This window comes from Lichenostomus cassidix, unplaced genomic scaffold, assembly GCF_008360975.1.
Source record: "Lichenostomus cassidix isolate B80296 unplaced genomic scaffold, HeHo_3.0 HiC_scaffold_40, whole genome shotgun sequence".
Taxonomy (NCBI): domain Eukaryota; kingdom Metazoa; phylum Chordata; class Aves; order Passeriformes; family Meliphagidae; genus Lichenostomus; species Lichenostomus cassidix.
The window spans coordinates 875851-898356 of NW_028147459.1; the positions used below are offsets into that span (position 1 = coordinate 875851).

Genomic DNA, 22506 nt, shown 5'->3' on the forward strand with positions numbered 1-22506 from the left:
GGATGCATGGGGACAAGGTGACCAGGTCCATGGTGACGAGGTGACCAGGTCCACCTGGGGGACATAGTGACCAAGTCCATGGGGACATGAATGCATGGGGACAAGGTGACCAGGTCCATGGGGACATGCATGGAGGTCCATGGGGACATGGGTGCATGGGGACAAGGTGACCAGGTCCATGGTGATGAGGTGACCAGGTCCATGGGGACATGGCTGGAGGTCCATGGGGACATGGGTGCATGGGGACAAGATGACCATGGGGACAAGGTGAGATGACGAAGTGACCAGGTCCATGGGGACATGAATGCATGGGGACAAAGTGACCAGGGTGACAAGGTGACCAGGTCCATGGTGATGAGGTGACCAAGTCCATGGTGACATGGATGCAAGGGGACAAGGTGACCAGGTCCACCTGGGGGACATGGCTGGAGGTCCATGGGGACATGGGTGCATGGCGACAAGATGACCATGGTGACAAGGTGACCAGGTCCATGGGGACATGGATGTATGGGGACAAAGGTGACCAGGTCCATGGTGACAAGGTGACCAGGTCCATGGGGACATGGATGTATGGGGACAAAGGTGACCAGGTCCATGGTGACAAGGTGACCAGGTCCATGGGGACATGCATGGAGGTCCATGGGGACATGAATGCATGGGGACAAGATGACCATGGTGACAAGGTGACCAGGTCCATGGGGATGAGGTGACCAGGTCCATGGGGACATGGTTGGAGGTCCATGGGGACATGGGTGCATGGGGACAAGATGACCATGGGGACAAGGTGAGGTGACGAAGTGACCAGGTCCATGGGGACACGAATGCATGGGGACAAAATGACCAGGGTGACAAGGTGACCAGGTCCATGGTGACGAGGTGACCAAGTCCATGGTGACATGGATGCATGGGGACATGAATTCATGGGGACAAGATGACCAGGTCCATGGTGACGAGGTGACCAGCTCCATGGGGACATGGCTGGAGATCCATGGGGACACGAATGCATGGGGACAAGATGACCATGGGGACAAGGTGAGGTGACGAAGTGACCAGGTCCATGGGGACACGAATGCATGGGGACAAGATAACCAGCCCTACAAGGACACAACACATGGGCTGAAGCTCTCACGGGCGGGTGCCACACACCACCACCCTCCCAGTGCCACCCCCGTGTCCCCACACCCCCAGGACAGCTGTCAGGCTCCCACACCCGCCTGGAGTTCCACAACATCGAGACCGGCATCGTCACCGAGCGGCGCTTCCTGGCCGTCGTCCCCTCCAACTTCCTGGGCCACCTCAGCGGCCTCGTCTTCAACGGGCTGCCCTACCTGGACCTTTGCCGCGACGGCGACATCAGCTCCTGCGAGCTCAACGCCCGCTTCGGCCGCCGCGCCATCGTGGCCGACCCGGTGGCCTTCGGTGGCCGCGGCTCCTACGTGGCGCTGGCCACGCTGCAGGCCTTCGCCTCCTTCCACCTCTTCTTCCAGTTCAAGACCACCGCGCCCGACGGGCTCATCCTCTTCAACGGCGGCAGCGGCTCCGATTTCCTCGTCGTCGAGCTGGTCAAGGGGTCAGTTGGGGACTTTAGAGGTCCTGGAGTGCTTGGGGACGTCGCGGCCCTGATGGGGTGGTTGGGGATTGTCATGGATTTTGGGGACACCGGTGGGGGTTTTTGGGGAGCTCAGGGAGGAGCTGGTGGGCTCAGATAGCACCTGGGAGCAGGTTGGGGGTTCTGGGGGCTTTCTGGGGACCTTGGGGACGTCCTGGTGATGTCCTGGGTGGCCCAAGGGACCTTGGGGTCACCGGTGGGGTCCTGGGGACATCACAACCCTCCTGGGGACATCACAACCCTCCTGGGGACATCAGGACCTTCTGAACCTTGTTGGACCTTGAGACCCCCTCAGGGACCCGCCCAGCCTTAGGCCACGCCCCCTTGGTGTTAGCCCCTCCCCTTGGCTCCGACCACGCCCATATTTGCCACACCCATGTGTGACCACGCCCCCTGCACCCAATCACGATGCAGTGTTTGTCCCGGGGAGGGGCATCAAGCTCCACCCACTTGGATCAAGCCACGCCCCTTCTGTCAACCCCTCGTCTTGTCTCAGGCCACGCCCCCAGCCTTGGCCACGCCCCCAGCCCTGGCCACGCCCCCTGGCCTAGTTTCACGCCCTGTATGGGGAAGTCTCCTCAGTACAAACCCCTCCCCCTCCCAGACCACGCCCACACGAGGCCACACCCCCTCTCCAAAGCCCCGCCCACCAACACCTCCATCCCAGCTCCCACCTCAGTCCGGGGGAGGGCTGTGTCCCTCTGTCCCCTCCCCAGGTGACCCTCAGGTGAGTCCCCAGGTGACCCTCAGGTGTGTCCCCACCTGGCCGAGGCCACGCCCCACGAGGCCACGCCCCTTCCGCAGGTACATCCACTACGTGTTCGACCTGGGGGAAGGTCCTTCGCTCATGAAGGGCAACTCGGAGCAGCCGCTGCACGACGGGCGCTGGCACGAGGTGGCCGTGGCCAGAGAGGGGGGAGCTCTGCACGGGCTCCGAGTGGACGGGAGACCCGTGACCCAGCACGGCCAGGGCGCCCGCGGCCTCCAGCTCAAGGGTGAGACACCTGGGGGCACCTGGGGACACCTGGGGACACCTTGGGAGGGGAGAGATGTGAGGGAGCTCATGGAGAGGATGGGTAGGTGGTCTGTGACCCAGCATGGCCAGGGTGCCAGCAGCCTGCAGCTCAAGGGTGAGACACCTGTGTGACGCCTGGGGACACCTGTGTGACACCTGGGGACACCTGGGGACACCTGGGGAGGGGACAGATGTAGGGGAGCTCATGGAGGGGATGGGTGGTTGCTCCGTGACCCAGCACGGCCAGGGCGCCCGCGGCCTCCAGCTCAAGGGTGAGACACCTGGGGGACACCTGGGGACACCTGGGGACACCTGGGGACACCTGGGGACACCTGGGAACACCTGGGGATACCTGGAGACACCTGGGGACACCTGGGGGACACCTGGAGACACCTGGGGACACCTGGGTGACACCTGGGTGACACCTGGGAGACACCTGGGGACACCTGGGTGACACCTGGGGACACCTGGGGACACCTGGAGACACCTGGGGACACCTGGGGACACCTGGAGACACACCTGGTGACACCTGGGTGACACCTGGGGACACCTGGAGACACCTGGGGACACCTAGGGACACCTAGGGACACCTGGTGACACCTGGAGACACCTGGGGACACCTGGGTGACACCTGGGACACACCTGGGCACACCAGGGCACACCAGGGTGACACCTGGGGGACACCTGGGAGACGGCACATCTGTGTGACTGCTCCCACAGGTGACCCTCACCACGTCGTGGGGTCACCCCAGCACTGTCACAGGGTGCGGTCACACGGCCACCGCCCCCCGAGTGACCACCAGGTGCCCCCCGCAGGTGAGCTGTACGTCGGGGGGGTCAGCCCGGGGCTCCTTGGTCGCCTCCCGCGGCTAGTGGCCTCCCGCGGTGGCTTCCGGGGCTGTTTGGCCTCGCTGGACCTCAACGGGCGACTGCCCGACCTGCTCGGCGACGCCCTGCGACGCGTTGGGGACGTGCGGAGGGGCTGCGACGGTGAGAATTTGGGGGTCTGGGGGGGACAGCGACATGGGGGGGACACAGTGGGAAGGGTAGAGGTGACACGGGGGGCGCGGGGGGTCTGGGGGGTGCAGGGATTTGGGGGGTGTTTGGGGTTGGGGGATATTTTTGGGGGCGATCCGGGGGGTTTTTCCAAAGGGTTGGGGGTCGCACGGGTGGGCAGAGGGGCTCAGGGGGGGCGCAGGGAGCTTTCCGAGGGGTTTTGGGGTGTCCAGACCCCCTTGGGGGTGCAGAGAGCGCTGGGGACATGGCGACATGGGGACAAAAAGGGTCACAAAGACACTCGGGGCCGGGTTTGGTGGGGCCAGGGGGGTCTCCACGAGCCCGGGCCGGGTTTGGGGGAGCCTGGGGGGTCCACACCGGGTTTGGGGGAGCCTGGGGGGTCCACACCGGGTTTGGGGGGGCCTGGGGGGTCCCCACGAGCCCCCGGTGCCCCCCCAGGCCCCAGCACGACGTGCGCCGAGGACTCGTGTGCCCACGGGGGAGTTTGCCTGCAGCAGTGGGATGGATTCACCTGCGACTGCAGCATGACGGCCTTCGGGGGGGCTGGCTGTGCCGAGCGTGAGTGGGGGGCGAGGGGTTTGGAGGGGCTTGGGGGGCTCGGGGGTTGGGGCGCTTTGGGGGAGCCGTGGCCAGCCATGTGAGTGGGGGATTTGGGGGATTTGGGGGTCTCAGAAAGGCACAGTGGGCTGGGAGCTTGGGGTTCTGGGGGCTGAGGGGCTCGGAAGGTACTGGGGCTCAGGAGAGCCAGCTGTGCCCAATGTGAGTGGGGATTTGGGGGTCTCGTGGATTTGGGGTCTCAGGAAGGCACAGGGGCTTGAGGGGGCTGGGGGCTGAGGCCAGGGGTCTGGGGGCTCAGGGAGAGCCAGCTGACAGGTGAGTGGGGGGATTGGGGGATTGGGGATTTGAGGGTCGCAGGAAGGCACAGGGGGCTTGAGGGGGTTGGGGGCTCGGGGTTCGTGGGGCTTGGGGTCTTGAGGGTCTCAGGAAGGTATTGGGGGCTCAGGGGGAGCCGGCTGTGCCCAGTGTGAGTGAGGAATTTGGGGGTCTCAAGGGGATTTGGGGGTCTCAGGAAGGCACAGGGGGCTCGGGCTGTGCTGGATATGAGTGGGGGGCTTGGGGGGCTCAGGGGGAGCCGGCTGTGCCCAGTGTGAGTGAGGGATTTGGGGGTCTCCGGGGGATTTTGGGGGGCTTGGGCGAGCCGGCTGTGCCCAGTGTGATTGAGGAATTTGGGGGTCTCGGAGGAATTTGGGGGTCTCAGGAAGGCACAGGGGGCTTGAGGGGCTTCGGGGGGAGCTGCCTGTGCCCAGTGTGAGTGGGCGATTTGGGGGTCTCGGGGGGATTTGGGGGTCTCGGGGGGATTTGGGGGTCTTCGGGGGCACCACCTGTGCCCAGCCCTATTGGGGGCTCAGGGGGTACGGAGGGGACAAGGGACTCGGGGGTCCCAGGGTGGGGACACCCCGCACCAGGACATGTCCCCCACGCAGGACCCCCCAGGAGCGAGCAGAGGGGACAGGTGGCACTTGTCTCTCCCAGGGGACACCCGTGTCACTCGCACGGGGGGTGTGTGGCTTTGGGTCCCTCACAGGGGACAGGTGTGACACACACCTGAGGGGCCTTGGTGTCCCCAACACGGGCCTTGGTGTCCCCAACACGGGACAAGTGTCCCTCGCCCGAGGTGTCCCTGTCCTTTGCACGAGGGCTCTGTGTCCCCACGGCCCTCACCGAGGGTGACACAGGTGTCACCTGTGTCCCCCGCACGAGGCGGGTGTGGCACTTGTCCCTTGCACGAGGGCTCTGTGTCCCCCCGCGGCTCTCCCACGGTGGCCGGGGGTGTCCCGTGTCCCTCGCCGGAGGTGGCTCTGTCCCTTCACCAGGGCTCTGTGTCCCCACGGAGGGACAGGTGGCAGCACGGGGGACATCTGTGTCCCCCCATGTCCCTCCATGTCCCTCCATGTCTGTGTCCCCCTGTGTCCCCCCGTGTCTCAGTGTCCCCCTATGTTCCCATGTCCAGCTGTCCCCCCCACGTCTCAGTGTCCCCCAATGTCCCCCAATGTCCCCCAACCCTCCAGGTGAGTCCCACGCAGTCCCTTTGCCCCACACCTGGCTCCGATCGCACCTCCATGGGGCACGCGTGGGGCAGGACGTGGCTCACGGTGACACCGTGGGGCAGGACGTGGCGTGGGGACACCGGAACGTGGGGCTGGCGCCGCCGTGGGTCGCGGGCAGAGCTCCGTGGGGCTGCCGTGGGGCATCCCCGACCCCCGCGTGTCCCCGTGGGGCCACCTGGAGCCACCGCGGTGTCACGGGGATGAATCTGTGGGTCGCCGTGGGGCTCTGTGGGTCACGGCGGGGGCTCCGTGGGGTCTCTGTGGGACACTCGTGGGGCTCCATCGACCCCTCGTGGGGCTCCGTGGGGCTCCTGCATCCCCCGGCTGTCGCCGCGCGTGTCCGTGGGTCCCGAGGCCACCTCCGTGGGGCAGCCGTGGGGCTGCCGCCACCCCCGTGGGGGCTCCGGGGCTGCCCTGGGGGGCTCCGTGGGGTCTCTGTGAGGCACCCGTGGGGCTCCGTGTGGCTCCTGCACCCCCCGGTTGTCCCCACGCGTGTCCGTGGGTCCCCGTGGGGCAGCCGCCACCCCCGTGGGGGCTCCGGGGCCGCCCTGGGGGTCTCTATGGGGCTCCCCCGCCCCCCGCCGGGGGGAGGGGGGGGTGGTCCGTGGGTTTCCCCCTCGTGGGTCGCGCGTGGCCCCTCCCCCCGCGGCCCCTCCCCCCGCCCCTCCCCCGCCCCCGCCCCTCCCGCTGCAGCAGCCGCCGCCGCCGCCGCCGCCCCACGGCCGCCCGCGCCCACCGCCCCACGGCCCCACCGCGCCCCACACCGAGCCTCGGGCCCCACCGAGCCGCCGCCGCCGCCGCCCAGGCCAGAGACCACCCCCCCCCACCGGCAAAGCCCCCTCCTCATCTTCATCCTCATCCTCCTCATCCCCATCGCCATCCTCATCCTCATCCTCCCGCAGCATCCTCCCTCCTCCGCCCCACATCGCCGCCCCACATCGCCCCATCTCCCCCCTCCCGACCCCCTCTTTCCGCCCCCCCAAACCCCACATCGCGCTCCCCCCACCCTCCATCCCCCCCATTTCCCACCCCCTCACCCCCAAATCCGACCCCCCAGCCCCACATCCCACCCTTTTCACCCCCCAGCCCCACATCTCCCCCCATCCGGACCATGCTCGACCCCCTCTGAGCTCCCCCCCCGCGCCCCCCCCCCCGCCCTGGCCCCCCCAGCCCCGGGGCCCCCCCGCGCCCCCCCCCCGCATGCGCTGAGCCCCGGGGGGGGGATCCAAACCCCCCGCGGGGGGGGCGCTCGGGACCCCCCGCCCGCGCTGCCCAGGGGGGGTCGGGACCCCCGGGGCCCTTTGGGGGCGCCGCCGCTTTTTTAGTGGGGGGGGGGAAAGCGCGACGCCCCCCCCCAGCCCCATTTTAGGGACGTTCCGCCCCCCCCCGGCCCTGATTTAGGGGGAGATTTGACCCCCCCCAGCCCCGTTTTGGGGGGGATTCGCCCCCCCTCCCGGCCTCATTTTTGGGGGGATTCATCTCCCCCCCCCCCCCAGCCCCTCTCGGGGTGATTGGGTTCCCCCGGCCCTATTTTAGGGGATTCGCCTCCCCCAGACCCATTTCAGGGGGGGTTTGGCCCCCCCCGGCCCTATTTTAGGGGGATTTTTCCCCCCCCGGCCCTATTTTTGGGGGATTTTCCCCCCCCGGCCCTATTTTTGGGGGATTTTCCCCCACCCGGCCCTATTTAGGGGGCGATTTGGGGTATCTCAGGGCCTCCCCCAGCCCCATTTTTGGGGTGAGCCGCGACCCCTCCCCAGCCCCGTGGGTGGATTTTGGGGTCGTTGAGCCCCCCGGGAGGTGGATTTGGGGACCCCCCGGCCCTTTTGGGGTGACCCAGGACCAGTTTTGGGGGGGATTTGGGGGAATTTGGGGTTTCCCCGACTTCAGGTTGGGTTGAGCTCAGTCTGCCCACCCCCTCCCCATTTTTTGGACTGATTTGAAGCCCCCCCCACCCCAATTTTAGGCTCGTGATCCCCCCCAGCCCCATTTCGGGGTTCAGCACCCCTCCAGACCCTCTTTTGGGGCACAACCCACCTCCCCAAACCCCATTTTAGGGTCCGAGAAACCCCCCCGGGGCCTCGTTTTGGGGCACAACCCCCTCCCCTCACCCCCACCCCCTCAATTTTGGGGCTCAATCCCCCCCTTTTTGGGGTCTGACTCCCTCCCCCAACCTCCACCCCCCACTCTTTGGGGCCCCCTCTCCCTTCACCCCCCATTTTGGGGTCTAACCCTCCTCCCCCCCCCATTTTGGGGACGCCCCCACCTCCAGCCCCACATTTTGGGGACCCCCGCTGTCACCCCTCCTTAACCGGGGGCTCCCCTAAATTTGGGAGCCCCCACCCCTTCCCCCCTTATTTTGGGGTCCAATCCTTCCTAGACCCCATTTTTTGGGGGGTCTGACCCTCTCCCTTCACCCCCCCCACCCCAATTTTGGGGTTCCTCACCCTCATTCGGGGGTCTCCCCCACCCATTTCGGGGGTCCCCTCTCCCTCCCCACCCTCACCCCTCACTCGGGGGTTTCCTCACCCCTTTCACCCCCCAAATTAGGGGGTCCCTCCCTCCTTCCACCCCCCCATTTTGGGGGTCCCCACTCCTTCCCCCCACCCCATTTTGGGGTTCCCCACCCTCCTTCGGGGGGTCTCCCCCACCCATTTCGGGGGTCCCCTCTCCCTGCCCACCCTCACCCCTTTCACCCCCCCCAAATCCGGGGGTCTCCCCCCTCCATCCCACCCCCCTCCCTCCATCTCCATTTGGGGGCTCCCCCCCCCATTTGGGGTCCCCCTCGCTGGGGTCCCCCCGGCGCTGCCGGATGGGGGGGGGCCGCTGAGGGGCCGATGGGGGGCCGGGGGGGCCCCGGGGCGCTGGGGGTGCTGGCGCTGGGGGCGCTGGGGGTGCTGGGGGTGCTGGGGGTGCTGGTGCCCCCCGCCCGCCCCGCCCGCGTCTCCTCCAGCCTCTCGACCACCCACCACGTGCACCACTTCCACGGGCGCCACGGCACGGCGCCCATCGCCATCAACCGCGCGCCCTTCCTCACCCGCGGGCACCACGGTGAGCCTTCCTCATCACCCTCATCATCATCATCATCCTTACCTTCCTCATCATCATCATCCTCATCATCCTCATCTTCTTCATCATCATCCTCCCCATCGCCATCAACCGCGCGCCCTTCCTCACCCGCAGGCACCACGGTGAGCCTTCATCCTCCTCACCTTCCTCATAATCATCATCCTCACCTTCCTCATCCTCCCCATCGCCATCAACCGCGCGCCCTTCCTCACCCGCGGGCACCACGGTGAGCCTTCATCACCCTCACCTTCCTCATCATCATCCTCACCTTCCTTTTCCTCATCATCCTCATCCTCCCCATTGCCATCAACCGCGTGCCCTTCCTCACCCGCAGGCACCACGGTGAGCCTTCCTCATCCTCACCCTCACCTTCCTCATCCTCCCCATTGCCATCAACCGCGTGCCCTTCCTCACCTGTTGGCACCATGGTGAGCCTTTGTCACCCTCATCATCCTCACCTTCCTCATCATCATCTTCATCACCTTCCTTTTCCTCATCCTCACCTTCCTCATCATCATCATCACCTTCCTCATCATCATCATCCTCCCCATCGCCATCAACCACGCGCCCTTCCTCACCCGTGGGCACCACGGTGAGCCTTCCTCGCCCTCACCTTCCTCATCCTCACCTTCCTCATCATCATCATCCTCCCCATTGCCATCAACTTTGTGCCTTTGCTCACTCGTGGGCACCACAGTGAGCCTTCATCACCCTCACCTTCCTCACCTTCCTCATCATCATCATCATCACCTTCCTTTTCCTCATCATCCTCATCCTCCCCATCGCCATCAACCGCGCTCCCTTCCTCACCCGTGGGCACCACGGTGAGCCTTCATCTCCTCACCCTCACCCTCACCTTCCTCATCACCTTTTTCATACTCATCTTCACCTTCCTTGTCTTCATCATCTTCATCCTCACCTTCCTTATCTTCATCATCCTCATCCTCACCTTCCTCTTCCACGCTATTGCCATCAACTGTGCACCACGGTGAGCCTTCATCCCCATCACCATCCTCACCTTCCTCATCCTCATCATCCTCACATTCCTCATCCTCATCTTCACCATCCTCATCCTCATCTTCACCTTCCTCATCCTCCCCACCACCATCAACCTCAAGCCCTTCCTCATCCAGGGGCATCACGGTGAGCCTTCATCATCTTCCTCATCATCATCACCATCCTCATCACCCTCCTCATCATCCTCATCCTCTCCATCAGCATCAACCATGCGCCCTTCCTCACCTCAGCGAGCCTTCATCACCCTTGGCCTTCCTCACCCTCCTCATCAACATTCCTCCTCCTCCTCCTCCTCCTCACAGAGACCCCAAAACCCTCATCATCATCATCATCATCATCATCTTCCTCCTCCTTCAGCCTCAGGCTCCCTCAGCCTCCTCCTCACCATGACAGGAACACAGCTGGCCTTCCTCCCCCTCCTTCTTCTTCACCTCCTCCTCATCCTCCTTTCACTTCCTGAGCCTTCCTCCTCAGCCTCCTCTTCATCCACCTCCTGGTGACCCCAAAACCTTCCTCCTCCTCCTCATCTTCAGCCTCAGGGACGCTGTCACCCTTCCTCCTGCTCTGCTTCATCTTCCTCCTCCGGGGGACCTCAAGATCACCCTTCCTCCTCCTCCTCCTCCTCCTCACTGCCTTGGGAACCTGGGACATCCTTCCTCCTCCTCCTTCCTCTTCCTCCTTCTTCTGCTTCTGCTCAGACACCCTCCTCCTCCTCCTCCTCCTCCTCCTCTTGTCGGGAACTCCAGCCAGCCTTCCTCCTCCTCCTCCTCCTCCTCCTTCTCACCCTCCTCCTCCTCCCCACCTGCTCGCGGGTATTTCAGCCCGGCCTTCCTCCCTCCTCCTCCTCCTCCTCCTCTTCTTCTTCACTGCCTTGGGAACCTGGAAGATCCTTCCTCCCACTCTTCCTCTTCCTCCTCCCCCGGCGCCGGGCAGGGTTAAGGGGTCGGGGCAAGGTTTGGGGGTCTCTGTGGTGTTTGTGCCCCCCCGCGTGTCCGTGCCGTGGTTTGGGAATATTTTTGGTGTTTTTGGGGTGTTTTTGGGTGTTTTTGGGGTGGTTTTGGGGTGGTTTTGGGTGTTTTGGGGTGTTTTTGGGGTGTTTTTGGGTGTTTTTGGGGTGTTTTTGGGGTGTTTTGGGGTGTTTTTGGGGTGTTTTCGGGGCTGTTCCTGTCCGTGTTTGTGCACACTCAGCCCTCGTGCAAGGCCACATCCTCGTGCAAAACCAACGGGGTGGGGACAAAAAAGACCCCCAGACACTCGGGGTGTCCTCCCCACCCCTCGTAGCCCCCCATCCCCTCCCCAAATTCACGGCTTCCCCCCCAAAATAATTCGAGATCCCCCTGCAGGTTGTGAACACCCCAAATTCCAGATCCCCGCCAAACTTCAGCATCCCTCCCGGACTCCCGGGTTGTCCCCCCCAAATTCCAGACTGTCCCCCCCCTCCACTCAGAATCCCCTCAGATTTTGGGGTCCCCCCACCTCCTGGCTCCCCCCAAAAACCCCGATCACCCCCAAATCCTTCCTCCCCCCAACCCCTCCGCTTTCCCCGCTGACCCCCCGTTTTTCTCTCCCCCCCCCAGCGGGCACCACCTACATTTTCGGCAAGGGGGGGGCTCTGATCACCTACACGTGGCCCCCCAATGACCGGCCGAGCACCCGCGCTGACCGCCTGGCCTTGGGCTTCAGCACCCGGCAGCGCGACGCGGTGCTGCTGCGGGTGGAGAGCGCGGCCGGGCTGGGCGACTTCCTGCAGCTCCACATTGTAAGGAGGGGGGAAAAAATGGGGGGCTGGGGGGACTGGGAGGGGCTGGGGGTCCTGGGGGGTCTGGGGGTTTCGGGGTCTGTGCATGGAGGTGGGATCTGTGCATGGAGAGGGTGGCAGGTTTGGAGATTTTCAGGTCCGCGGTGTAAAGGGGGGAAAATGGGGGTCTGGGGGTCCTGGGGGTCGAGGGGGTTCCTGGGGGGCTGGGGGTTTAGGGGGTCCGTGCGTGGAGGTGGGATCTGTGCATGGAGAGCACGGCCAGGTTTGGAGATTCCCTGCAGCTCCACGGTGTGAGGGAGGGTCGGATTTAGGGTCTGGGGGAGGTCTGGAGGGTCTGGGGGAGGTCAGGAGGGTCTGGGGGTCCCTGGTAGAGGCGGATTTGGGGGCTTCATGAAGCTCCGCATCACCAGGAAGGGACAAAACTGAGGTCAGGGGCTCCTGGGTGGGTTAGGAACACAACGGAACTCCCGTTAAAACCCAAATTAGGTGACTTCCTCCAGCTCCGCCTCGCAAGGAGGGGACAAAATTTGGGGTCTGGGGGGGGGGGGGGAGGTCAATCCTTGGGACACAAAGACCCACCGGTGCCCCCCCACGCAGGTCCAGGGGGCCGTGGGGGTCCTGTTCAACGTGGGCACCGAGGACATCGCGCTGGAGGAGCGGGGGGCGGCCGTCAGCGACGGGCGGTTCCACGTCGTCCGCTTCACGCGCAGCGGCGGCAACGCCACGCTCCAGGTGGACGGCGGCCCCCTGCACGAGCGCTACCCGCCAGGTACCCCCCGCCGCGACCCGGGGCACCCCCCCCTCAGAGACACCCCCAGGTATCCCCTCCCCCCCTCCCAGGGCTCCTACGGACCCCGCAGGTGTTCCCAAGGTGTCCCCGGAGTTCTTAGGGACGCCGCGGGTATTGTCCTGGGCACCCCTGGGTGTCACCCAGGTACCCCCAGGTACCCCCAGAGCTCCTACAGACCCCACAGGTATCCCCCAGGTACCCCCAGAGCTCCTACAGACCCCACAGGTATCATCCTGGGCACCCCCGGGTATCACCCAGGTACCCCCAGGTGTCCCCAGAGATCTTACAGACCCCACAGATGTTATCCAGGTACCCCCAGAGCTCCTACAGACCCCACGGGTATCGTCCTGGGCACCCCCGGTGTCACCCAGGTACCCCCAGGTGTCCCCAGAGGTCTTACAGACCCCCACAGGTATTAGCCAGGTGTTCCCCAGGTACCCCCAGAGATCTTACAGACCCCACAGGTATCCCCCAGGGATCTTACAGACCCCACAGGTGTCACCCAGGTGTTCCCCAGGTACCCCCAGAGCTCTTACAGACCCCACAGGTATCATCCTGGGCACCCCAGGGTATCACCCAGGTACCCCCAGGTACCCCCAGAGGTCTTAAAGACCCCACAGGTATTACCCAGGTGTTCCCCAGGTGCCCCCAGAGCTCCTACAGACCCCACAGGTATCATTCCAGGGTATCACCCAGGTACCCCCAGGTGCCCCCAGAGGTCTTAGAGACCCCACAGGTGTTACCCAGGTGTTCCCCAGGTACCCCCAGAGCTCCTACAGACCCCACAGGTATCACCTTGGGCACCCCCAGGTATCACCCAGGGCTCCGACAGACCCCACAGGTACCACCTGGGTCACCCTGTGGACCCCCTGAGGCACCTGCAGGTGCCCCAAGAGCAGATTTGGGACCCCCAGAGCAGGGCCAGCCACCCCCGGGTACCTTTATGGCACCTGCAAGACACCCCAAGGACACCCCAGGTGCTTGGGGACACCCTGGGACACATTGGGGACATCCCAAAGACACCTGTATGGCACCTTTAGACACCAGAGGGACACTCCAGGGACACCCCAGGAGCTTGGGGACACCCTGGGGACACCCCTATGGCACCTGTAGCCCCCCCAGCACCCAGACCCCCCCTAACGAGGGCACTAACGAGGCAGCGCTAACGAGGGACACCATGGCCACCCCCACCCCTCCCCCCACCGCTAATGTCCCCCCTAAAGGCCACATAAACCCCCCGAGGGACAAACCCCCCCTCCCCGTGACACCGGGGCCACCCCAACCCCCGGTGACACCACGGCCGGGCTGGGGACATCAGCAGGGGCGTCACGGCTGTGGGGACACTGATGGTCATAACTGTGCTGTCACCAGTGGGGACACTCGTGGTGACACTGTGGTGACGCTGAGGGTGACGTGGTGGTCGTGCCACAGTGCCGCCATGGTGACACTGATGGTGACACTGATGGTGACACTGTGGTCCCGTCGTGATTGACAGTGATATGGTGACACGGTGGCGAGGTCGTGGTCACATTGTGGTGACACTGATGGTGACACTGTGGCCACACTGTGGCGATGCCAACGGTGACACCAGTGGTGCCACTAACGATGAGGCCACTGTGCCAGCTTGGTGACACTGATGGTGACACCAAAGGCAGGACCATGGTCTGATCATGGGGACACTGTGACACCATTACTGGTGAAGCCACAGTCCCACCATGGTGCCACCAATGGTGCCACTAATGATGAAGCCATGGTCCCATCATGGTGACACTGATGGTGACGCCAATGTCTGGACCACAGTCCCACCATGGTGACACTGATAGTGATGCCAATGGCCACACCACAGTCCCACCATGGTGACACTGATGGTGACACTACTGGACAGACCACAGTCCTATCATGGTGACACCAATGGTGCCACTAACAATGAGACATTGTTTCCACCATGGTGACACTGATGGTGACACCAATGGTGCCACTAACAATGAGACCACAGTCCCACCATGATGACACCAATGGTGCCACCGATGACAAGACCACAGTCCCACCATAGTGACATTGATGGTGACACCAATGTCTGGACCACAGTCCCACCATGGTGACACTGATGGTGACACCAATACCCAGACCACAGTCCCACCATGGTGACACTGATGGTGCTACCGATGCCAAGACCACAGTCCCACCATGGTGACACCAACAAGACACCATTTCCACCATGGTGACACCGACGGTGCCACCACCCGCCACACCACAGTGACACCGCCGTGACGCCACCGCCGATGCCCCCCTCCGCGCCGCGCTGCCACCGCCGGCTCCCTGCCGGTGTCCCCCTGCCCTGCCCCGTGTCCCCGTAACGCTCTTCTCCTCCCTCCGAAGGCAGCGGGGACAGCGAGCGGCTGGCGCTGGCGCGGCAGCGCATCCCCTTCCGCCTGGGGCGGGTGGTCGATGAGTGGCTGCTCGACAAAGGTAACGGCAGCGAGCGCCCCCCACACCTGGGCACCCCCACACCTGGGCACCCCCACACCTGGGCACCCCGCTGTGGCCGGCACCCAGAGATTTGGGGGTCCCAGGTGTCTGGAACCCGCCGATTTTTGGGGGAGTGTCTGGGACCCCCAACACCTGGAGTCTCCAACACCTGGGCACCCCGAAATGGGGGAGGCAGGTGTGCCTGGGGGACTCAGGTGTGAGGGACCCACCTGTTTGGGGTCCCAGGTGTTCGGGATCCCGGCATTTGGGACACCCCGCAGGTGTCCAGGAGCCACGTCCCGCAGGACCCCGTTGTCCAGGGACCCCCCAGGTGTCCGGGGAGGGACCCCAGGTGTTGGGGGAGGGGCCAGCCCCTGCCCCGCCCCCTCATTACCTGGTTAAAGGGACGCTAACGCACCTAACGGCCCCCCTAAACCGCGCTGAGCCCAGAGCCCCCCTAAAGCTGCATAAACCCGCTAAACCCCCTAACCTCCACCTGCCCAGGGACTGCCCGGGGCCGGGGCTGCGCCAGGTGTGCACAGGACAGGTGTGCACCTCGGCTGGGGCGTGCACCGGGGCCAGGGTGTGGGCCAGGTGTGCGCAGGACAGGTGTGCACAGGACAGGTGTGCACAGGACAGGTGTGTGCCACGGCTGGGGCGTGTGCCAGGTGTGTGCCAGGTGTGCACTAGGTGTGTACAGGACAGGTGTGCGCCAGGTGTGCGCCACGGCTGGGGCATCCACCAGGTGTGCACGAGCCAGCTGTGCACCAAGGCAGGGGCGTGTGCCAGGTGTGCGCCAGGTGTGCACCAGGTGTGCACGAGGACAGGTGTGCACCAGGTGCTCGCCAGGTGTGCACCAGGGCCAGGTGTGCACCAGGTGTGCAGGACAGGTGTGCACCAGGTGCTCGCCAGGTGTGCACCAGGGCCAGGTGTGCACCAGGTGTGCAGGAGGACAGGTGTGCACCAGCTGCTCGCCAGGTGTGCAGCAGGGCCAGGTGCGCGTGAGGAAGGCGCACAGGTGTGTCTGCACTCGAGGCCCAGGTGTGCACAGGAGCCGCCCCAGCATCGCACGCCCCGGCCCCGCCCCTGCCCCACCCCCCCCGCCCCACCTGACCCAAAATTGGCCGAATTGAGCCCGAGCGGAGCCGGGGGCCGGGGGGGCGTTGGGGTCCCTTTAACTGCCCGGGGTGGGGAGGGGAATGAGGGTGGAGGGGGGGGGGCGCGGGGGGGTGGAGGGTGGGGGAGGGGGGGCACGGCTGCTCCTCGTGAGAGGCACACGCAGGTGTGCGCCAGGTGTGCCCCAAGGTGTGGGGGTGAGGGAGGGAAATGGTGGCAGGGTGGGGGTGGTAGGGTGAGCCAGGTGAGCCAGGTGTGGGGGGTAAGGCTGTGCCAGGTGTGCCAGGTGAGCCAGGTGTGGGGGGGTGAGGCCGTGCCAGGTGTGCCAGGTGTGCCAGGTGGGGGGGTGAGGCCGTGCCAGGTATGCCAGGTGTGCAGCTGCCCCCTCCATTCACGGGGGTGTGCGCGGGTGGGGTGACAGCGTCAGGGTGACACAGGTGTGCCAGGTGTGCAAACAACCCCCCCCTCTCCACCCAGGGAGGTTTGTGTGGCTAAGGGGTGACAGCATCGGGGTGACAGTGCCAGGGTGACACAGGTGAGCCAGGTGAGCCAGGTGTGCAACCCACCAAACCAGCATCTGACCACCTCCAGCAGCACGTAGCTCAGGTGACAGCATCACCAGGGTTGGGGTGACACCGCCGCGGTGAGCCAGGTGAGCCAGGTGTGCCGCTGCCAGGTGTGCCAGGTGTGCGAGCCTCACCTCTCCCCCCCAGGCCGGCAGCTGACCATCTTCAACAGCCAGGCCCGTGTCCGGGTGGGGGGCCGAGACCGCGGCCGCCCCTTCCAGGGGCAGCTCTCGGGGCTCTACTACAACGGCCTGAAGCTGCTGGCGCTGGCGGCCGAGGGACATCCCCGCGTGCGGCTCGAGGGGGACCTGCGGCTCGTGGGGGACCCCCCGCCACCCCCCGCGCCCCCCGGCGCCACCCCCGCGCCCCCCGACATGGCCACCACCATCATGGAGACCACCACCACCATGGCCACGACCACCACCCGCCGCGGGCGCTCGCCCACCTTGCGCGACACCGTCGCCCAGGTAATGCGGGGGACGGGGGAAAGGGGGTCTGGGGGGGGGGGGATTTGGGGGGAGGGGGTGTGACGGGGGTGGGTTAGGGGAGAGGTTGGGGGGGAATGAGGGTGAGGGTCTGCAGGGAGTTGGGGACACTGGGGACATTGGTGACAGTGGGAGACATGAGGGGACATTGGGGGACATGGTGGGGGACATGGCGTCCTGGGGGGGACACTGGGGGACATTGGGGGTCCTGGGGGGACATCGGGGGACATTGGGGGGGACATCAGGGGACACTGGGGGGTCCTGGGGGGACATTTGGGGACATGGGGGTCCTGGGGGGGGCTGCTGGTACTTGAGGAGGAGGTTTGGGGTGACTTCAGGGGGTTTTGGGGTCACCCTGGGGGGGGATTTGGAGTGATTTCAGGGTAGATTCGGGACGCCCCAGGGTGGATTTGGGGTGCCCCAGGTAGGTTTTGGATACCCCAGGTAAATTTAGGGTGTCCCAGGATAGATTTGGGGTCCCCCAGGGTGGATTTAGGATGCCCCAGGTAGATTTAGGGTCCCCCCAGGGGGGAGTTTTGGGGGTTGGGGGCTCACGGCGAGACCCCAAAAAGGGGCTGGGCGGTTCCCCCCAGGTGTGCACTCAGGTGACACCCAGCCCCACCCCTGAGGGAGGTGAGGGGAGTTTGGGGGTCCCCCCAGGTGACCCCCTGGTGTCCCCCCCAGAACACGGACGATCTGCTGGTGGCCTCGGCCGAGTGTCCGAGCGATGACGAGGACCTGGAGGAGTGTGAGCCAGGCACAGGTGGGTGCTGCTCCGGGGCCCCGGGCACGCGCGTGTGACACGGCCACGCACACGTGTGACACGGCCACGCACACGTGTGACACGGCCACGCACACGTGTGACACGGCCGCAGAGCCCGGGGCTCTTCCCCCAACCCCCCCGGCGGTGGTGAGACCCCACGCAGGTGTGGGAGTGTACACGGACAGGTGTGAGGGGGCTGGGTGTTGCACACGCGTGTGAGCAGGGAAGGCGCCGGGCTGCTCACGGGAGACACGCGGGTGCGGGAGGTGCTCACACACCTGGGCAGGTGTGCACAAGCACACGCACACACCTGGGCAGGTGTGCACACACCTGAACTGTCCACACACACACATCTGGACAGGAGCTGCTCACACACCTGGGCGGGTGTGCACAAGCACACGCACACACACACCTGGGCAGGTGTGCACACACCTGAACTGTCCACGCACACACCTGGGCAGGTGTGCACAAGCACACGCACACACACCTGGGCAGGTGTGCACACACCTGAACTGTCCACACACACATCTGGACAGGAGCTGCTCACACACCTGGGCAGGTGTGCACACACCTGAACTGTCCACACACACATCTGGACAGGAGCTGCTCCCACACCTGGGCAGGTGTGCACACTCAGACTCGCACACTTAGACAGGTGTGCACAAAGACGCGCACACACACATACCTGGAGAGCTTTGCACACACCTGAACTGTGCACATGCACATCTGGACAGGTGTGCACAAGCACACACACAGGTGTGCACACACCTGAACTGTGCACACGCACACCTGGCCAGGTGTGCACAAACACACACACACAGGTGTGCACACACCCGAGCTGTGCACACGCACACCTGGACAGGAGCTGCTCACACACCTGCACAGGTGTGCACATACACTCTCACACACACAGGTGTGCACACACACACACACACACACACAGGTGTGCACACACCCGAGCTGTGCACATACACACCTGGACAGGTGTGCACAAGCACAAACACACACACAGGTGTGCACACACACACCTGGACAGGAGCTGCTCACACACCTGCACAGGTGTGCACATACACTCTCACACGCACAGGTGTGCACACACCTGAGCTATTCTCACACTCACACACTCACACTCACCCCAAACGCAGCCCCCCCGCACACCCAGGTGCCTCCCACCTGTGGCCCCGCCCCCACCTGTGGCCCCGCCCCCACCTGTCCACGCGTTTCCCGCCCGTTCCAAGCACACACCTGAGCCCGGGGGTTGTGCAAGCCCCGCCCCCACCCCCTGCTTCACCTGACGGACGGACAGACACTCGGACATTTGGACATTTGGACACTCGGATGGACAGGGAGGACCCCCCCGGTCTGGGGTCACACCTTCGCTGCCGCCGGACCTCGGCGAGGACCCTCCCCCACCCGAGCCTGGACACCCCCCTGGACACCTCAGGTGTCACCTGGACACTGGAGACCCCCCTGGACACCTGGGGCCTCACCTGGCACCCACAGGTGTCACCTGGACACCTGGGTGTGTCCTCCAGCACCCACGGGTGTCCCCCGGACATCTGCGTCCCACCTGTGGACACCTGGGTGTCCACCCCAGCACCCGCAGGTGTCCCCTGGACACCCCTGGTGTCCCCAAACCCCTCCTGTGGGGGAGGGAAGGCAGCGGTCAGCAGAGGGGGGAGGAGTGGGGACAGACAGACGGACAATGGACGGACAGTGGACGGACAGTGGACGGTGGACAATGACGGATGGACAGCGGATCCATGGATGGACAGATGGGGATGGGGATGGACGCAAGGATGGGAGGATGAGTTTGAGAGCGGCTGGATGCAGAGATGGACAGATGGACACACGGATGGATTCAGGGATGGACGGACACACAGACAGGTGGTTGGATGCCTGTGGGCTGGCTGGATTCAGGGATGGATGGACACACGGATGGATTTTGGGATGGATGGATGGGTGGATGGACAGATGGACACATGGATGAGTAGATGGGTGGATGGACAGACAGATGGACACAAGGCTGAATGGGTGGATCCATGGAGAGCTGAGAGTGTGGATGGGTGGATGGACAGATGGACACTTGGATGGATGGATGGGTGGATGGACAGATGGACACTTGGATGGATGGATGGATGGATGGATGGATGGATGGATGGATGGATGGATGGACAGATGGACACAAGGCCAAATGGATGGATCCACGGAGAGCTGATCTCCAGGGGGTGAACCATGGAGAGCTGGATGGGTGGATGGACAGATGGACACATGGATGGGTGGATGGACAGATGTACACATGGATGGGTGGATGGACAGATGGCTGGATCTGAGGATGGATGGACATTGGGATAGATGGACACAGGGATGGATGGACAAGCAGATTCAAGGACAGATGCTGAATCTGAAGGTGGATGGATGCATGGCCAGGTGGCCGCAGGGGTGGACTTAGAGATGGATGGATTGAGGACGGATGGACGGACGGACGGACAGACAGATTTAAGACTGGTGGGATGGACACAGTGATGGCCGGATGGCCACATGGATTGCCAGCTGCAGGGCTGGACAGAGGGATGGACAGACAGATGGATGGATGGATGGAGGGATGGATGGGTGGATAGCTGGATGGACAGATGGACAGATGGATCGATTCAAGGATGGATGGATCTGAGGACAAATGGACACAGGGATGGACAGAGGAATGCAGCGCTGGGTGGACTCCAGACTGGATGGATGGATGGATGGATGGAAAGATGGACAGATGGATGGACAGACAAATGGATGGACGGATGGATGGATGGATGGATTCAAAGATCCACAGATGGATTTAGGGATGGACAGGCGATTGATTCATTGATGGATGAATGGGTGGATGGACGGATGGATCCAAGGCTGATGGCCAATGGCCGGTGGCTGATGGCCGGTGGTGGCCGGCGGTGGCCGGGGCCGGCCGGGGCCGGGCGCTGGCGCCGCAGGGGTGGCCGCGGCACCTTCTCACCGAGTGTCTCTTCTCTTCTTTTTCTTTTTGTTCTTTTTTTCTCTTTTTTCTCTTTCTCTCGTTTTTTGTGTGCTTTCCCTTCCTTCCTGCAATTTCTTTTTTCTCCACGCTAAAATCACCCGGCCCCATCCCGCGATGTAAGTTGACGGCAGCGCCGCGGTTTGCTCTTAAAAAAAAAAAAACAAAAAAACCGAGAAAAAAAAAAAAAAAAGTAGCGGAATTAGCTAAAAAAATGCAAAAAAAAAAAAAAAATTTAACCTAGAGAGCGGAGCTGGCGCGGAGGCGGCCGGAGGCGGCGGGGGGGGGTTCGGGGGGCGCAGCGGGGCGCGGCGGCGGGGGCTGACGGGGCTTCCCCCCGTCCCCTTTCTGTCTCCGCAGGCGGGGAGCTGGTGCTGCCGGCGTCCCCGGGCCCCCCCGCGCCCCCCGCCGCCCCCCGCGCCCCCCCGGGCTGCGGCCCCGACTGCGACGAGCCCTCGGGCTTCGCCTCCGGGGAGGCGGCGGACCCCGACCCCGACCCCGGCCGAGCCCCCGGCCCCGAGCAGCCGCCGGCCGACGACGAGGACTTCGCGGGGCTGGGGGGCGGGGGGAGCCCCGAGGCTGCCGCCCCCCCGGCGGCCACCGCCGCGCCCCGCGGCGCCGGGACCGAGCCCACGGTGGCGGGAGCGGCTCCGCCCGGGCTGGTGCCGGCGGGCGAGCGGCACCCGCGGGAGGGAGCGGGCGGGGGGCGGCGCGGGGGGGGCTCGGCTCCTCCCGTGACCCGGCGCCCCCCCGTGCCCCCCACAGCCGCGCCCGGAGCGGTGGAGGTGGTGCGGGAGGCGGGCGGCACCACCGGCATGGTGGTCGGCATCGTGGCGGCCGCCGCGCTCTGCATCCTCATCCTGCTCTACGCCATGTACAAGTACCGCAACCGCGACGAGGGCTCCTACCAGGTGGACCAGAGCCGCCACTACATCGGGGCCGCCCCCGCCGCGCCCGGGGGGGGTCCGGGAGGAGCTCCCGGCGCCGCGTCCCCGACCCCGCCCGCCGGGACCCCCAAGGAGAAGGCGGCCCCCGCGCCCCCCAAGGCGCCGGGCAAAGCGCGGCGCAACAAGGACAAGGAGTACTACGTGTGACCGGGGGGGGGTCTCCACGCGTGTCCCCTGACCCCCCCCTCTGAGCCGCCGCCACCCCCGGGGGGATGTCACCTGCCCGACCCCGCAGCGGGGGCGCCTCTGTGGTTTCTCTGTGTGTGTGTGTCCCCCCCACCCGAGCCCGCCGCGGGAATAGGGGGCAGCGCGCCGGTGGGGGGGCGCGGGGGGCGCGCGGGACCCTCCCCAGCGTGGGGTGTGGTGGGACCCCCCCTCCCCAGAGGGGCGCGGGACCCCCCCCCCATAACCGCCCCCTCCTCACCTCGGATCGGTTTTTTACCGCCCCCCCTCGCCCCCCCCTCCCCGGGTATTTCTTTGGGTTTATTTTTTAATTTCGAGAGCCCCGATTGGCGTCGGGACCCCCCCCCCGGGGGTCCTGCCGGGATCCCCCCCAAATGCCCCCCCCGAATCCCTCCGAGCCCCCCCGGGCCGCCCCCCCGCCGCGCACAGAGGAATACACGGTTCTATACTTCGTACAGCGGCTCCGACTCTTCCTGCGCCGCCCCCCGCGACCCCCGAAATCCCCCGGGACCCCCAACCTTCCCCCGGGACCCCCGAAATCCCTCGGGACGCCCCCGGGGTGATCCCAGCCCTCCCGGCC

The 22506-nt window shown here is 65.1% G+C and overlaps 1 protein-coding gene and 2 long non-coding RNA genes across 13 annotated transcripts in view; 2 read left to right on the forward strand and 1 right to left on the reverse strand.

The window, feature by feature from the left end:
* Nucleotides 1–22381, forward strand: part of LOC146422426 (neurexin-2-like) — a 47866-nt gene extending 25485 nt beyond the window's left edge. For 6 of the 10 annotated variants that reach the window (XM_085046281.1, XM_085046283.1, XM_085046282.1 and 3 more), the window contains 10 exons: nucleotides 1189–1570; nucleotides 2414–2604; nucleotides 3441–3614; nucleotides 4080–4199; nucleotides 11410–11591; nucleotides 12189–12360; nucleotides 14761–14850; nucleotides 16680–16999; nucleotides 17702–17780; nucleotides 21157–22381. In XM_085046281.1, the coding sequence (XP_084902407.1) occupies nucleotides 1189–1570; nucleotides 2414–2604; nucleotides 3441–3614; nucleotides 4080–4199; nucleotides 11410–11591; nucleotides 12189–12360; nucleotides 14761–14850; nucleotides 16680–16999; nucleotides 17702–17780; nucleotides 21157–21890 (2444 nt within the window). In that variant the 3' untranslated portion in view covers nucleotides 21891–22381. Of the gene's footprint in view, nucleotides 1–1188; nucleotides 1571–2413; nucleotides 2605–3440; nucleotides 3615–4079; nucleotides 4200–11409; nucleotides 11592–12188; nucleotides 12361–14760; nucleotides 14851–16679; nucleotides 17000–17701; nucleotides 17781–21156 lie in introns of those variants that run through there. The other 4 variants (XM_085046287.1, XM_085046288.1, XM_085046289.1 and 1 more) reach the window with 3 other exon arrangements.
* LOC146422427 (uncharacterized) lies at nucleotides 126–740 on the forward strand. Its single transcript, XR_014848181.1, has 3 exons — nucleotides 126–267; nucleotides 399–479; nucleotides 583–740. It is a non-coding gene; the product is annotated as an uncharacterized LOC146422427 (long non-coding RNA).
* Nucleotides 17779–18989, reverse strand: LOC146422428 (uncharacterized). 2 transcript variants are annotated; one of them, XR_014848162.1, is made up of 4 exons: nucleotides 18809–18989; nucleotides 18396–18569; nucleotides 18193–18331; nucleotides 17779–18090 (listed from the first exon to the last, which is right to left on the reverse strand). It is a non-coding gene; the product is annotated as an uncharacterized LOC146422428 (long non-coding RNA). The 2 variants fall into 2 exon arrangements; XR_014848163.1 differs by having other exon boundaries at nucleotides 18396–18634; nucleotides 18757–18989.
* Nucleotides 22382–22506: the final 125 nt, after the last annotated feature.